At 41.2% G+C, this 17745-nt stretch overlaps 2 protein-coding genes across 2 annotated transcripts in view; both read left to right on the top strand.

The window, feature by feature from the left end:
* Window positions 1-739: 739 nt before the first annotated feature.
* ptpn5 (protein tyrosine phosphatase non-receptor type 5) lies at window positions 740-9688 on the top strand (the record flags this gene model as incomplete). The annotated part of the gene is made up of 12 exons (XM_080027292.1): window positions 740-1012; window positions 1553-1675; window positions 1784-1879; window positions 3894-4153; window positions 4770-4962; window positions 5422-5506; window positions 5828-5907; window positions 6281-6418; window positions 6576-6686; window positions 8286-8446; window positions 8798-8911; window positions 9595-9688. The coding sequence occupies 12 exons, from the start codon at window positions 740-742 to the stop codon at window positions 9686-9688; spliced, it is 1728 nt and encodes a 575-aa protein (XP_079883418.1).
* Window positions 9689-13930: 4242 nt separating this feature from the next.
* Window positions 13931-17745, top strand: part of dusp8a (dual specificity phosphatase 8a) — a 44632-nt gene continuing 40817 nt past the window's right edge. The window contains exon 1 of the mRNA XM_080027587.1: window positions 13931-14173. The gene's annotated coding sequence lies outside the window, so the exon portion shown is untranslated. The remainder of the gene's footprint in view (window positions 14174-17745) is intronic.

The following is a 17745-nucleotide window of genomic DNA, read 5'->3' as shown; positions in this document are numbered from 1 at the left end:
TGTGTGTGTGTGTGTGTGTGTGTTGTCTTTGGATGATAATGCTCAGGACGGATGAGAGGGATGAGAGCCACTCTGTTGCCAAGGCAACGGACATGGCTGTAAACACGCTACCCCTGACTCATCCCTCCACAATAGTCTCAATACTCTCTCTCTCTCTCTCTCTCTCTCACACACACACACACACACACACACACACACACACACACACACACACACACACACAAATGCAAACACACAAACATTCTCTCTCAAACACACACACACACACACACACACACATACAAACACACACATTTGCACAATAGAGTCCAATCTGAGTGAGACAAGAGGATCCGGAGATAAGAGCCACTCCAAGCCGCTTAGCTATACATCTGAATAGGCCTGTGGAATAAATGCAACCCTTTTCTGTCATGTAGACACTCATTTAAAAACACAGAATCATACAAACACACACAACCGGACAAACACAGCTAGCACATAACAGAACTGGGAATTAACATGTAGTTTTGTTGAGTTTTCTGTATCAAGTAAAGGAACAAAGACATTGAGAATGGAAATGTGATCACTCAACAAGACAATGTAATGATAAGATAAATCATAATAAATTTGTATTATTTAAAAACAACAAACAAAAAAAAAATTGTTTTTACTTTTACTGAGTTCTAAAAGCCTCGTGATTGCAGGGAGAGATGATGTCAAAAACCTTTAACACAGTTGAGCCTCATTCAACAGGGAGACCATGACCCGCCGGCTGAGCAGCTCGACCCGTTCCCACACCGAGGACTCCATCTTTCTGAGGCCCGACGAGGACCCCGTCTGGCTGGATGAGCCCACAAAGACTAAAGAGAAGATAGGCGACGGAGCCCTCAAGAAAGACGGACTCCCACAATGCAAAGATGGGCCCACGGGGGGCCAGAGCCCGCAGGGAGAGAAGGTGTTTATGCACAAGGTGTACTCGCTGGTGATTGAGATCCACTGCTGGGTTGCATTGTTTGTCGTCTCCCAAGTCACGGTAGGTGAATAATTCAGCTCCAAACCTGGAACAAATCTTCACATGTATAGGCAAACTGTGAAAAATTCCACAGTAGTGTAATTGCAGCAATATGCCACTGGAGCACTAGACCCTTCTTTCTCCACAAAGATACTTTCTTCTCGTAAGCTTCAGTACATTGCCATGTTCTTTGAAGTGCTTGAAAAGACCGTGCACGTTTCTCCAGCAACATTTGGGGACTCAAATTGGACACCTCTTTAGTATTCGATCCCTACTCATATCTCTCTCTCTCTGTTAACTTGTTTCATTTAAATAATAAAAGGACAGGTGCATTGCGACCATATGTAAACAAACAAAATTAAAAAAATAAATTAAAAAAGATTATTACACTACACTGCACGTGGTCAAATTTACATATTTTGTATGCCTGTGTAGGCCATCTTCTTTTCTTCCCTGTTTCCTTTTCACCTGATAGCAGTCAGAGCCCTGCATGATTACCATAGCATGAATGACTGGACCATGCACAGCAACAACCTGCCTTCCCGCCTTCTCTCCTCCCAGGGGTACTGGGTGTTTTTCGTAGTGGAAGGAAATGGACCCCTCTCTTCCATCTACAAAGCCCTGCAGGTCATCGACTTCTACCTTAGCTTCATCTTACCCTGCCTCCCCATATTTGGAATGGATGTAAGTGTCAGTCCTGTATCTGACCTGGAGCTGTTAGTTTTGCATGGAAACTGCAAAAAAAAAAACTAACTGCCTCTTCCCCTGTCTTTTTCTCTCTGCACTGGCCAGTCTATGGTGTTAATGCAGGAGTTGGGAAAAACAAAAGAGCACAACTGGATTGTCCATGGAACTGCTGGCATTGGGTTGGCCATATGTGTCATCATGGTAAATGCATTCAAATCATACCCAAAGTGGTTTTAATACCACATTTGAAATGCATGTGATTTTTTCGGTGAATATGAGATTTCTATTAATTCAGCATCAGGGAACACTACAGTCTTTGAAAGTACCTCACTGGACTGGATTTTTTATGTATTCATGTTACAGAATAGCTAGTTTGTTGCTAGACTGGTTTGTTTATTGACTGATAAATGGAAACACATTTGAAAAAAATTTCATACACTAGGGGTGGGCGATATAAATTCTAATTGATAGGCCTATCATAATTTTTCAAGGAAATTTGCAATAACTATATTTATGACGATAACGAAAAAAGATTAACAACAATGTATCGGTGATGCGGCTTGCAGGGAGAATTTATTAGTGCAAACAAAATTAAGGGCATATTCCATTGCTTCTTTTCCAACTAACTAGCTACAGTAACTGTCATTAATGACAGCCTACCTATTTTGATGTGTCTACTGCCACATGGTGGGAGCAGCAGCAACATCATAGCGTGAAAGCCTAGTATACTGTATGAAGGAACCGCTGCAGTTTAACATGAAACTGTGTTATTGTGTTTTGTGTTTAATTTTCCATATTACTTTCACCCAGCAAGACATTGTTTGCACCAGTAGAAAATATTGTAGGTGGAGTTGCTACCCTGGTATTGCGATATGACACTTTTTTTAGCATGTTAAAGGTGCTACGAGGAACTTTTTTATATTTCTGAAACAGTGTCATTTTTCCTCTGATGATCATAAATTACATTTAACAGCAAACGAGACCATCCTGTGGTCATCCTGCTGAGCATTCACCAAATAATTTTTTTTTCACATCTTATCTAGCCGTTAGCACACCAGGATCTCGTAATTACGAGATACTGATGTAAAGATCTCGTAATTACGAGACAAGGATCGCCCTCTCATTCATCAATAACGTGGCTGGCTGGCTGCAGGACGGCAAAGATGACGCTATTCGACGTTATCGTCTTTTATTCCTTTTCTAAACACACTTTCATCTATTTTTTACACACAATTCATGACCAGGATATGAGAATAATGGCCTGAATGTTGATTTAGCAATTTAGTGGTCGAGGTTCCGATGTCGTGCCAAACGTAGCCCCTTTAGGCTAATGTGTGTGCGTGGGTGTGTGTGTGCGTGTGTGTGTGTGTGTGTGTGTGTGTGTGTGTGTGTGTGTGTGTGTGTTTAGTGTGCAGAGGTGAACTTAGCCATTGGGCAAAGGTAGGCAATTGCCTTTGTTTCCAGACTACAATGGGCCCCATAATCATCTAATACAATTATTTTAAAGATGTTTTAGTGTTCATTCATTAATCAGCGATCGCACCGTGAACTGAGGGACACACTTTAGGCTACTGTTTACGCCCATGATCAGGTGCTGAGGTTTGACTGGGCTTTTCTCCTGAACAGTCCCAATGACTGCATGTCTGCACAATGTTGACATAGCTACTCCTCATAGTAATGCCCTCCTCACTTTTAAGAAACATCAATATTTCCTAATGCCTCAATCCGAGCAGGAAATAAAAATTGATAACATCGGAAAGCATCATCGTTGCCGTCCTGCAGCCAGCCAGCCACGTTACTGATGAATGAGAGGGCGATCCTTATCTCGTAATTACGAGATCTTTTCTCGTAATTACGAGATACTGATGTGATGTCGTAATTACGAGATCCTGGTGTGCTAACGGCTAGATAAGGTGTGAAACTTTTTTATTTGGTGAATGCTCAGCGCCAATGTACTATCCGTGGAAAGAATGCTATTTTTATATGATTTATCTTAATACCTTTGTCATGGGAAGCTCACCCAGAAACTACAGCTGGCTAAGTAAAATCACTATGGCTTTTGTCCAGAGGGGGCACACAAAGTTAACACAAACTGAAAGTTCCTCGGAGCATCTTTAAAAATGTACACCTGTATTATTGTGGATGGTAGCCTATATGATATGGCACTAGCCCTAGCGTTCACTGCCTCCATCCTCCATCGTTACCCTCTGTCCAGGTGGTCCACATGGTGTGTAAGTGGCGTGACAGGACCGGCTTGTGGTCGTTGTCGGGAACAGTGTCGCGGGACCTAGGCGACCGCCGTCAGTCCGTGAGCCGCCAGCCGTCCTTCACCCTGTCAGAGTGGACAGACGCTCAGGAGGACCTGCTGGACATGGAGCCAGTGCCCCAGACGCCCATCTTTGACATGGGCACTGACACCAGGACGGAGGGAGACGCAGCCACCCTCCTCATGACACCAGTGGGGCTTCAGGAAAGGTTAGAGTGGGCGGCAGAAGGGTGGCATTGTAGGGAAAGTATTTTTTGGGGAAAAATAAGAGCAGTTGGGGGACAGAAGGTTTTCATGTTTGTTTACGTTTACAGTTTTTTTATCGCTTTCAAGCATTGGTCACAACTGAAATGGCATGTTTAAAACTTAAAGCGATACAGAACTCAGCGATACAGAAGTCCATCTGGTCCAAACTGTTGTGCATGTTTCATTCCTTTCACGCAAAATGTATTCAACGACCACATTTAGCAAAATACAAGAGCTCTTTTCCCATTCTTTCACATAACACACTGCAAAATACAGCAATGTGTGCTTCAGGCAAATTGTTCAATTGTTGGATTTCTGCATTATCCTGACTGAAATTTAGTGAACATCTTAGAAGAATATTACCAATTTTCTAAAATTGAAATAAACTACTTATTACAATTTCAGCTAAAAGCACAAAACTGGTGCTGGCAGACGACAGAAATTGAAGGGCCAGAATTGTCTGGTTTACTGTTGTCTGTATCGGGATCCACTCGTATCCATGTTTGCACATAGAAGATGGCTAAACACCCCCTTCACGTATATATGCATTTGTCTGACTCAACATGTATCACCCTGCAGGAGAGGCTCCAATGTGTCCTTGACCTTGGACATGTGTACACCGGGCTGCACTGAGCCCTATGGCTACGGAGGCCAGCTCTCCCCCAGAGACCAGACAGCCCAGGAGTACCTCCGGCAGGGAACCCACTCTCTGACCCCTGCCATGCTACACACACGGGCAATGGATGACCAGAGCCTACAGGCAGAGTTCTATGTGAGGGCAGCAACAGCAGCTCACCCACCTACATGCTTTAGATTTACGGGGATGAACAGAGGCTCACCGGAAAAGACGTACACTGAGACACACACAGAGACACAGGAACAAATGCACACACCCACACACACACCCAGCGAAGCTCTGCACACACCCGTAAGCATTTCCACAGTCTGTTAGTGGGCGAAGGGAAGGATAGATACAGTCATATTTACATATGAAAACCCCACAGAGGATTCCAGTGTCTGCGAGGCAGAGGGATGTGATCATACATTAAGTTGGCAATAAAAAAAATTGAATAACGTACAATCAGACAACAACAGTTTAGTGTAGAAGGGCAATGGATGTTTTAATATCGGGGGTTCTTACGTTTTTTTTGCCATGTAGAAGGTAAGGCTTCCCCTCCATTTCTGCAAGGACTGATTGTTGTTGCACCCATTGTTCTGTGTCCATCGGCAGGAAACTCCCATGAACTTTGTGGACCCTAAAGAGTACAACTACCCAGGGCTGGTGAGAAAGAACCGCTACAAAACCATTTTGCCCAGTGAGTGAAGCTGTTCCAACGTCAGTCAGAACTACTAAAATTAAATAAAACAAATGTTGTTTGTGCTGCACATGCTTATCAACTTTTTAGCTCAGGCGTGTTTGTCAAAGGTCATCTTTGCACCAGAATATTGAGACTCATATTGAGACACAGCACATAATAAAAACCCACACCTACAATGTAATCCTGTAAAACTGAGCTGAAAGATGTAATATAGTATGTGTGCATGAATATTTCCCATCTTCTTCTGCTGTCTTCTCTTTGAATTACAACCCATTTGTTCACTGTTTCTCATGATAATGTCATACTGTCCACCTCCAGACACGCACAGCAGAGTGATTTTGAAGTCCCAGGATGAAGATGATTTCCTCGCTACTTACATCAATGCGAATTATCTCAAAGTAAGTGAAACAATATGAGCATCTACTGTATAAGCAAAATATTGCTTGAATGTGGATTCAGGAGGATGCTTGTTGTCATGTTTTTTTTTGTCAGATTTAGGGAATATCCCCTCACAATCTGTTACTTACGTATGTACTGTGTGCGCGCTGACAGGAAAACAAGTGTTTCAGTAATACATAGCCTAGGCTCTGTAAACTGGCATGTTGCTAGCTACTGTTGGCTCCTCTGTTTAAATACCCTTTTCAGTGTCTCCTCCTCACAGTCAATGTGTGTGTGTGTGTGTGTGTGTGTGTGTGTGTGTGTGTGTGTGTGTGTGCGTGTGTGCGTGTGTGTGTGCGTGCGGGCATGCTTGTATGTGTCTGTTGTGCGCAGGGTTATGGGGATGAGGAGCGTGCATACATTGCCACCCAGGGTCCCACAGTGAACACAGTGGGGGACTTCTGGAGGATGGTGTGGCAGGAGAGATGTCCAATCATAGTGATGATCACAAACCTGGAGGAGAAGAACGAGGTCACTGTGGAGAAATGTGTGGTTGTGATGATGATGATGATGATGATGATGATGATGATGATGATGATGATGATGATGATGATGATGGGTAAATGGAAATATATGTTGATAATAGAATGTATAGAATATCCCCTTGAGTGTTGGTTGTGTACTGCAGAAATGTGCAGAGTACTGGCCCGAGGACACTGTAACCCATGAGGGTATTGAGATCACCATTGTCACGGTAACCCAGGAGGACGACTACAGTCTGAGGGTGTTTACTTTGAAGGTAAGACAAAGAAAAAAGTGTTTACTGTTGAAGGGTGAAAACAGTGCACACACAACATAACTTGATGCAACACTTTGAAGGATCACTTCTCAGCATACAGCTATGCAGATCAGAATGTATGAATACAATGGAGATGCATGGCATTGATTTTATGATACTCACAGCATTAACACTTCTATACTAAAACAAAACTGGGTCTGAAGCCACACTATCAGCTCTTTGAGGCTATTAACATGTTAAATGCAGTTTTTTTTTTTTACAATATTCACATTTTAACAGGTTAGCTAATTAGCAGTAAACACAAACTACGGCTAGGTTGATGGGATTGTAATTCCTTTTGCAGGTATTTGAATATTTATATTTGGGAGTTTTGTAAAAATTAATCCATGATGACTGGTGACTGAAGATGAAAATGTTTTACAATTCATCTTGAGGGAGACAATGTCTCTTTACAGTGATGTGTACAGGACTCCAAGGAAGAAGAGATCCTGTACGCCATTGAGACCTTCCTGGCTTAAAAAAAAGAGTCCCCTTGTGGTTCTAGAGGAAATATCAAGAGATCAATGAAGCCTTTAGGATTTATCCTCAAAGGACCATGAATGTCTGAAAAAAATAATTCATAGCAATCCCTCCAGCGGTTGTTGAATTATTTCAAAATCCACATTATTATATGAACAATTTTGACTGCAACCTCTACCAAACACAGAAAGTGTGTTCCATGCATTATGCAAATCTGTTTTATTTCAACATCTGACAAAAAGAAAACTTAATGTTTGCTATAACCTGCAGTATATCTGTTTACAACAGGCTGAGAGTGTTGACATTCTTTTTTCAGGTGACTGATTGGATCCACACATCTGATCGCAAGATTCATATAAGCGCACGGGATAAAAAAATTTAAGTAATTTAGCACTAGTATAGACTTGCCTCCACAAAAGATTGTGATACTGGGGTCTCAACATACCAAGCAAACACCACCAAAGTTTTCTTTTTGGCAAAGTGAATCAGACTGTCACGATGTGTACTGGCTCACTACAGATGTGTGTTGAGTGGTGGATTACTTAGCGTCCCTGATGTAGCTTTGTTTTTCAGTCGCATTCATGTGTTTATGATGGGTGCTTGGTATTTAATTTAGGGTCATGTTGGCATTGGCACTTAGCAAGCCAAACAGGATAATTTAGTAAATGCAGCATGCATCTCATTAGTAAGCACCAGGGGATCATTATATAACCATGTTCTGAGTTAAAAGCTTGTTGTTTATACAACTCCTCTGGTTCATCCTGTTGGATTAATGACCATTGTCAGACGGACGCTGAGGGAATAAGAAGCAGCTGATGGATTTGATTATGTTATAGCATAGGCGAGGGAGGAGGAGACAATGTATGCTCTTTTTTTCATAGCCCTCGCACTTTATTTACTCTTTTGCGGTCTTGCTCTGTTGCTCTGTGTTCATTGTTGTCCTGGCAACTAACGCCAAGGTAACAATTTGAATATACATGCCTGCAGAGCAACAGGCCAATCAGAAATCAGTTTGTCACATGGTCACATCCGTATTTCATGCCTGAAAGTTTTTTTTTTGTGTGTGTGTGTGTGTGTCAGTGTGGGGATGAGGAGCGCAGTCTGCAGCAGTACTGGTACACCTCGTGGCCTGATCAGAAGACTCCAGACAAGGCTCCACCTCTTCTGGAACTAGTGCAGGAAGTGGAAAGGGCAAGAGAAGAAGCCCCACCCTCCACAGGCCCTATAATTGTCCACTGCAGGTACTGAAGTAGCTGGTTTGTGATGTGATGTGACAATTTAGGAGCTCATGCAAAACACATTAAAATGTGTTCAGAAGGCTCTGAGTCAATAGGCCTATAATAAATGCACTTTGGGGAACATTTTACTTTTTTCATTAGAGGAACCCTTTTTCGTTGTATAAAAATAAAGAAGATTGGCTGAACAGAGTATTGCCTTCTTCTAATCCTCCACTGTCTGATTTCCCCAGAGGGAATTTGACATTAATCAAATTAGTGGGATCAGTGCTAATCAATACACCCATCCACACGTTTTCTCCTTCTCCATCCATCCATCCTACGTCCCTCCACCCCTCCAACATATTTTGTCCGTAGTGCTGGAATTGGTCGAACTGGCTGCTTCATTGCCACCTCCATCCTGTGCAAGCAGCTGAGGACTGAGGGTGTGGTTGACATCCTGAGAACCACCTGTCAGCTCCGTCTGGACAGGTGATATATTCTTAGGCCTCATCCACGCTCATGACTTTTTGACTACCAGTGTATTACATATGAACCTTTAAATCTCTCTATTCACAATAGACACTTTAACTTGTCAAAGTAGGGAAAGCACAGATGTAACTAATTGGTACTAATTGGCGTTCCATTCAGGTGTCCCGGTAAGAACAATGCAGCCATTAATATTAGTGAAACAAGTTACATGACAAGTTGACAAGTCAAAGTCATATGATGAATACTTCCTTCTTTGCTGGAACAGTGCCTGTTTTTACTTAAAAATTATAGACGAAAGGAAAATATGAAGGCTCATTCATTGTGTGAGACATTACTGCAGTTTGAACTAAGATCTACAGTAAGAAATAAATCAATCTTAACCCCTTTGTAAAAACAAACAATGTAGGATTTTCTGTAGCAAAACAAACATGGCCAGCACAGTCTCAGGTTACATTCTTATTTTATTACATTGTTTTGATACCACAAAATAATTGTAGGCACACTTTTCCAATGAAAACACTTGCATGCTCATGTCGAAGCAGGCATTATGTTTAATGTGGTCACCATCATAGCATCTGAATTGTGTGTGTGTGTGTGTGTGTGTGTGTGTGTGTGTGTGTGTGTGTGTGTGTGTGTGTGTGTGTGTGTGTGTGTGTGTGTGTGTGTGTGTGTGTGTGTCTCAGGGGCGGGATGATCCAGACGGGTGAGCAGTACCAGTTTGTGCATCACGTTCTCAGCCTGTATGAGAAGCAGCTGTCGCACAGCGCTGAGGAGTAGAGAGTGAGCACTGGAGCCACACCCAGACCGAGACACACCACTGTACTCTGTACCGCCTCCAGGGGGTATGCACCACTGTACCTGACCTTCATCTCCAATGTCACCCTTTAACAAAGCTCAAACCATGTTAATCTCTTCTCACTCAAGACAGGCTCGCTCAGACCGGACTGAACAGTTCCCATAAAATCTGTGCTCAATGTGTGTCATTTGAGGAGGAAAACAACATAGGGAGGTAGAATGAATTTGAGATAAAATAAATATCCTGATCGGACACATTGGTGTCATCGATCCGAAAAATCCTGCAGAGTCTTACAAATCATGACCCGAAACAATCCAAGCCCCACACTTCTGAAATCATATCATTTGCACTGCTGAGGCTTTTTTTTTATTCATGTTACTGTACATGAGTCTCAGTCATCAAGGTCTTATTTAGTACTGAAAGAAAAAGCCCCTTCATATTCTGTATGTACAGTTAACAAAAAGTTAGACTGGAGCAGAAGCATAATCAGATCACCTGCAACGGTGTTGGTTTGATGTATTGAGGAAATTCAAGTTCAGACTCCTAAAGTTATTGTCATCAACAAGGGCCCCTTACAGTAAAAGTGCCAGCATCGTTTAAATCTATACTGAAAGTATCAAATGCCAGCCTTATATTAAACACTATATAAATGTGAAACACATGAAATATAAGTTAAATAGCATCTTTTCTCATTGACTTTCTCTTTCGATGTAAAAAATATATATATAAAAATAAAAATCATTAAAAGGTCTGTTTCAACTTTTGATGCATTCAGGAGTCACCTCATCTTCAGGTTGCATGGTGCTAAGTGTTCATTAAAGGCATGTGCAATGTTATTGAACATAGGAATGTATAACAATTAGGTTAATAATGAACTCATTAGGATTTCTGTGCAGTATACAGTTTTTACCATGCTGCCTGTGCAGTCCCATGGCCCATGATGTTTACAACAAAAAACTCCTTCATTAAGGCCACATAGACATACACTCGGAGGCGCCACAGAGCCAGCGACACTGAGGGGACAGAGGCCAGAAATAGAATCGGACCGTCAGAAAAATCAATGCAAAAAGCCCAATGAAACGAGGGAGTATTACACAGGGGAAAGCAGAAAGTCGCACCATATAAATCGCAGCATACATTGATGACAGATGGTCACATAGAGCTAATATTTGTGGAAACGCCCATGTCATGAAGCTTGTCGCCCTCAGAGTTACATGCTCTGTGATGCCTTTGCTTTCAACAGTAGCTTGAACACGTCCGTAAAGTCAGAAGCCCATGATTGTTGTATAGACAGGCCAAGCCTAATCTGTATCAAGCACAATAGACCAACTAAGGTTGTCTCTGATTTTCAGCTGTAAAAGTTATATTTTTTTCTTTCCCGTATTGTATATTGATTGTGTTGAGTTTAATGGATTGCATGTGCTGTATGGGACTCCCTAGGTCCACAATCAAAGCGACGTGATTGGTTGTCCTGCTTTTTGTTGTGTATAAGGGTTTAAGCCTATTATATTGCTTGCTCTCGGCCAATGCTTTTGATACAGTTTGCTTTTGTGAAAACGACCAGAGATATTTTTAGAACATTTTGATACAATCCTTTCGAGTAGATGCCTTGTGTATATTTCCGTTTACACCATGATGGAATGTAGCTCATACTGTGGATCAAACCATTGATTTATATTGCGAGATTTGACAGAGCAAAATGTGACAACTACCTAAGTTACCTTACAGTTCAGAAAAAAATAGATAATCTTCAGTATTATTACTTTATGCCTTTAGGCTTTGCTTTAATATGCTTTGCTTTCTGTGTATGTTTTTACTGTTTTCCTTGGGGATTTTGTACCTCATACTGAGTTTTTACGCAGTCCCCACTCGATTCCATCTGTGACTGTAGGCCACTCTCAGTTGACAACAAGAGAAATAATTGCTATGTGTAAGGCAGCTAAAACAGTGAAGAAAGTTTTCTATGTAACAAAAATCACACTCAAACAACTTATTTCTTGACTCAATGCATCAGATCAACGGTCATGAACATTATCAGAGGATAGTATTAACTGTGTGGGCTCGGACCAATTTATAAACATCAAATCAAATAGCAAATTAAACTGCCAAAGTTACATTTTACAGGAAAACAGGACTGAGGTTGATATGAAAAGAGAATCTATTGTGGGACTTTTGACATAATCCTCTGATAATGTCCAGTGTATACTTGACTGAAAACCAATTATTTTTAGTGCTTACATTGCTTACCTGGTCCTCTTCTGATGATCAAAAATGGGGATTACAAAATAGATGGACATACAACAAACCAGCAATCAGTATTCCTCTCCTCTGCTACAGTATCGCTTTAAGTTGTGAGTTTTTGCATCCAAATAAAGGTAGATTTTCATGAATCTTTGTTGTTGTCTCTCTGACATTCTATTTCTCTATCACAAACAGACCTCTATTCAAAACCAGAGCATCAAAAAAATTACTGTGTGCAATGAAACAAACAAGAGCTCTACATTTAAAAAATGTAAAATAAAGATGGTGGAAAAGAGAACAGAGATCCTTTGGGACTTGAATGTCACAGCTGTGTTGGCTTCATGCAGTGCTGGAGAGGTGACGTCCATTCACATTACCTTCACTGTTCCTGCAACAGAAAAAAAAAACATCCCCTTGCACCACATAGTCCAGTTACATATCTAAACCACAAGATGGCAGTATATACAATGTTATTGCACATACTTCCACCAACTATGTTCACCCTGCATTCATCTGCTTACTAATTAAGGTTTACATGGCAGTGCAACAGAACAAAGGTTTGCCATCAGACAAAAGAGAAAGAATGATGCTGAATTCACCCAATACCCACTTATTAGGCCTGCAACTGCTTTATTTATTGGTTAGAAATAATGTTGTAGATAAATCAATGTTCTTTTCTCTATAAGCCATACAGAAACTGAGTTTGTGACACCCTGTTTGTCACAATGTATTTTGACCCAACTTCCACCTCATTAGAGGTCTAATGAGAAAGACTAATTGGAATATATACCTGTGTGGGTGTACCTTTGAATTGTTTTCAGAAATGTTGATTTGAGTCTGAATATGTGTCACAACTAGCAAATTCCTAGTCAATCGTTTACAAAAAGCTACTATAAAAGAATAAAGGTGTTATTGTCTTAAATTATTATTTCGTGAATAATTGAAACATTAACATTTCATACTGTTTGCACCTCGAACTGATGTACAGCTTAAATTAGGCATTGTAAGCAAAAGCTAAATAATTAAAGAGGACAGTGATGCCAATATTTTTTAAGTTTTTGAAGATGTGATTGGTATGATTATAGTTTGTTCGTTTCAGCAAAAAATAAACACATAATGGAATCTATAGGGGCCAGTATGTTTATCTCAGAATATAGACCTGGGCAAATGCATTCATACAGCTCAGAGGTTTATAGGAGCAATTCAATTAAGAATAACATGTGCACCAGACTCTGATGAAGACCACATTTACCATATAAGGAAAACAAATATTAGTAACTATAAAACATAACTTTAAAGGCTAAATGATAATTGGAGGAAAAAAGATAATTATTTAACCTGCTCAACTAGCCTATTCATGGTTTGATACACAACACCATGACACCTTTTAGAAAAAAATTAAACCATACATAGTTTAGCTTTGTCTTTATTACCTTCAACTTGCACGTTACTACAGGTATTCCATCAGCATTGTTCTAGTTGGGTTCTAATTGTTTTTAACCTTTAACACTTCTAACACTAAAATCTATTTTAATCACAAAGTGGCTGATCTGCACGTTTAAACAAAAATTGATTAAGGGTTAACAAAAATGCATACCATTGTAGCCTATAATTGTACATAGCAATCTTGGTGAAATAAATAAATAACACAATACTAACTCTTCTAGTAAACAAATATTACGAAATTACATGCCTATTCATAAAGTGCACAATATAACGCTATAATTTGACTGCACTCTCCGTGAGTGCGTCTCCTTTAAAAAAGCCGGACTGTCCCTTTAATCCACAGATCAACCCGCTGACGTCACCCATCCCTTGAGCCGCCTGCGCTGATTGGCTAGAGGTGACGTCAACCTCATATCCCCCCCCCTCTCCCCTACTGAACCATGACCTCATCTCTTTGGTTCAAGAAAGTGCTAAAGTGCACCTTCTGTAACAACCCCCACCTACCCCCATCACCAACACACACTAACACATTATAACGTAGCCTAGCAAAGCTATCTATCCCTCCACGAGCCCAACTCCCGTTAAACAGCTGAAGAAGCTTTTTGTATGCTACCACGGCGCTTCATGTCTCGTTTGTTCCTGGCGCTGTCACCGACTGTCAGCTGCACTGCCCCCCGCCGCTCAGCCAGGTAAACACCGGCCAGCTCCATGAAGACACCGTGGCTGTCTCACACATGGAGGACAGTTGAATGACTCACAGGAGCTGCGTGGAGCCCGAGGTGAGTGTCGTGTGTGTCTGATAGTCGTTTATTAGCAACGAGATAAGATGTTATCAAGTGCGTTGCTACCCACAAAGCTAGCTTACGTTAGCAGCGGTGGCTCGCTATCTGCGCTCGTGCTCCCCCCTCCTTACCCCGCTGCTGCTGCGAGTCCGTCAGCGCGCACTCCCCCCTCTATGTGCGTGCACGGCTTATAATGGAAATTAAATCCGTCCAGGCTGATTTTATCGATTCTGTTAATTTGACAAACATCTGATATTCTTCCGTCCGACAATTGCCAGGTAGGTTAAATGCGTGTTGTTGTTTTCCCACGTTTTCTGTTTAATTTAGACGCTGCTGCAATATCCATCACAGCCCGTCCGCTTAATGGAGAGCTTCATTTTCGCATGCGGACATATCCACGCGTCATAACAACACGGGGCAGGTTTCCCACTCAAAACGAGCAGCGAAGCTTTTCCTAAAGGCTACATTTGTAGTTGAGAATCAAGTAATAGCCAAATTGTACAACGTTTCAAAGAGCAATGTCCTCTGTCCGCATTGTGCTCTATTATAATTTCTAAACTAGGTCGGTTTATTATAGGGCAGCTCACCATCCATCATTGTACCAAGCAGGCCACAATGTCCCGTGTATTTCTTTGTGCGCCCCATCTCTTTATTTGTCTCAATAGCCTATCTGAACACATGCTGGTTTTTTTCAATAAATATTTGCAACGTTCTTTATGTATGCTACTAAGGCTACTATCTAGAGGACATACAGTGTAGACTATTTAATGTTTGACATCATTGGCTTTATTTTCATCATTATCCGTGACGTAATTATTGTTATGATAGAGTCCGGGTTAGACCCAGTGTTTGTTATTTGACCCCGCAATTTGCAGCAGCTCAAACGGGACATTCTTTACTAAAAGGTACCATAAGTCGTAATACCTGGTTGTGTTGTTTACAGTTTGATGATGCTTCGGCTCCACCAGAGCAAATTAAATTACATGATCACTGTAACAGCAGTAGGCTATAGCACAACTTTTCATTATTTACATTCAGTTGCTTGAACATATCAATATCAACCAGATGTATATCCATAGATAATTATGTTTAAAAACATTTAAGAAGATATCCAGTGTGACGTAAGCCACTGTATTCTAGTCAGGCAATCGAAACACCCAAAGAGAGCTGGAAACAAATTTGCTATTTTGCTATTTTATTAACTTTTATAACTTTTTCTCCAAACCTGGCTTGTCTTTGTCTTATGTGTTGCAAAAATACAAAATCAAAGCATGTCAGATTTGAGGAAATTGAGACAGACATTTTGCTGACAAACCAATTCATTCATTCGTCAAAAAAACAATGCATTTTCTAGTTACAGTCCTATAATACCCTCAAAGTTGTTTTCCTTCATTTTAAGGCCTAATGGTCTGATTTGCCATAGGAATCCCCTAAAACACTATTTCAGGAACTTGCAGATAGTAGGTTGGAAATTCTCTCAGCAGACATGTTATCTCGTAAGCAATGACTGATCCGGCAGTGTTTGGAAGGCGTATCCGCATGTACCCAAGCAAGATCTCTAATTCTCCACATGTTTAAATTGGTAACCCTGTTATCCTCAAACAGCCCTGTGTGTTGAGGCCTCACTTGAATACCTGCAGCCTCCATTGTTGTGGCCGCTTTCTAAAGTGTAAATGACATATACACTCACACAGTAAAGGGCAAGAGATGCTCTGATGATGTAAGTGTTTGTAGTCTAAACAAACAACTCTTGTCTCATTGTATGAAACTAAGAGCCAGCTTTACACCTGTCTATTTGATGCCGTGGCCACAGGTGACGTTATGCAGTTAGTTAAAGAATAACCTGGATGGTATTACATCAGCGTTGGTTGCCCTCCAGTTGCTCTCTTTGTGTTAGCCTGGTGTCTGATATGGCGTTATTGAGCTGGCTCATCGTGCTTACCTCATGGTTTTGTATGAAGGGCCCATAAATATGTCGGTCATGGTTATTCCATTTTATGGAGATAAAGTTACTTCCCCAACTTTGTTTGATTGACCTATTACAAAGAAGCTGTTTTTCTTATCATCAGTCTTTTGTTATCAGCTGTAAAGAGTACAGCAAAGTCTGTTGATGATTTATGAGACTGTATTCTACTTGACAATCCCTGGGATTTCCTCGTTCCTCTCTAGTTAGAAAACAAGGCATTGAAGTCTGCAGTCCCGTCTATTCATTTGTAAATTACAATTGTTCTGACCATTAAGTCAGCTGTGAGTAGTGTGTGTGATTAATAATTTAAACAGTTAGTGAATAAGAAAAAGTATCGCACTTCTTTTGCATGAATTAAATGGCAGGTAGATAGATATGAAAATGTCAAGTGTGTGCCTTGTCTGTGATAAAACTTGACTCGCATATAAGCTTTGTATAAAATACGATTTCCCAACCACGAGCCTTGGCCTCCTTGTGCTTTAAATGAAGTGTAGCTGAACGTTCCAGTGCTTTGGAGGCACTTTAGGTACATTATGATTTTCCAAGTTACCAGTTAATATGGTTACTCTGCATTTAGCCATTCTGCATTTATTCAGCATTTAATAGATGCACAACCTTGTCCGCCTACATCTTTTGACCATGTGCACCTGTTTGTATGTGGACTACATTAATAGAAGTAAAAAAAAAAAAGCTTATTTACATCCAGCTCAGAAAAAGTGTAGAAAACAAGTTCTGTTAAAATTCCTTTCTCAGGTTTGACAAATTCTAATATAATCTAAGCAGCAGAGCACACATCTCATAAGACTACTTCACTGTAAAGATCTCATTACTTATTCAAGAAAACACGATAACTTCAATGTAGCCGTGAAGCTAAAGTTGAGAGAATATATTTAACAATTGTATTGTAGCTAGCCCCGTGTCATTATCATTAGCATTATCCCTATATTGATCTAGCCTCAGCACCAGTAGCATCCCATCACCATCACCCTGTTTCCATGGCAACAACAGAATTTGCTCCAGGCCTGTACTCTCTCTCTCTTGCGCTCTCTCTCTCTCTCGCGCTCTCCTCCCTGGTTTGTTGTCCTCTGTTCGGCCAGAGAGCCTCAGAGCAAGCTTCTGGCTGCTGCCTGTTTCAGTTTAAGGAGCTTGTTTGTTTTTAGCCCCTCCTGCCTGGATGCAAGATGGCGGAAGGAAGACAGCAGGGGTTGTGGTTGTTATGCTGAGTAAGCACTAAGCAGCAGCACACTGGGATTATTTCTCTGTGTAACATGGTGTGTCATTCATTAATTTCTCTCTTTTACCATATTCTGATGTTAACCCGTGTCTATCTTTGTCCCTGTCTCCATTACTTTCTCCCATTGTCTCCCTCTTGTCCACACAAACAGGGTCCAGGGGGAGAGAGAGGTGACCGTAGGATGATTGTTGTTTTGTTGCATGTTTAGGGAGATGCAAAAGCGCCCGTCTCTCTTGCCACACATGTAAACCTGCACACTCCTCCCCTCCCCATCCCCTTTGCAAAACGCACAAGAGCAAGAAAGACAGCGATAGAGGAGGGAAGGAGGGATTCGGAGAGAAAAAGTGAGAGAGTGGCTGGGCGAGTGGG

Source organism: Ammodytes marinus, assembly GCF_949987685.1.
Source record: "Ammodytes marinus genome assembly, chromosome: 5".
Lineage (NCBI taxonomy): Eukaryota > Metazoa > Chordata > Actinopteri > Uranoscopiformes > Ammodytidae > Ammodytes > Ammodytes marinus.
The sequence above is the reverse complement of the archived record's forward strand: the minus strand, read 5'-3'. Positions and strand labels throughout refer to the sequence as shown.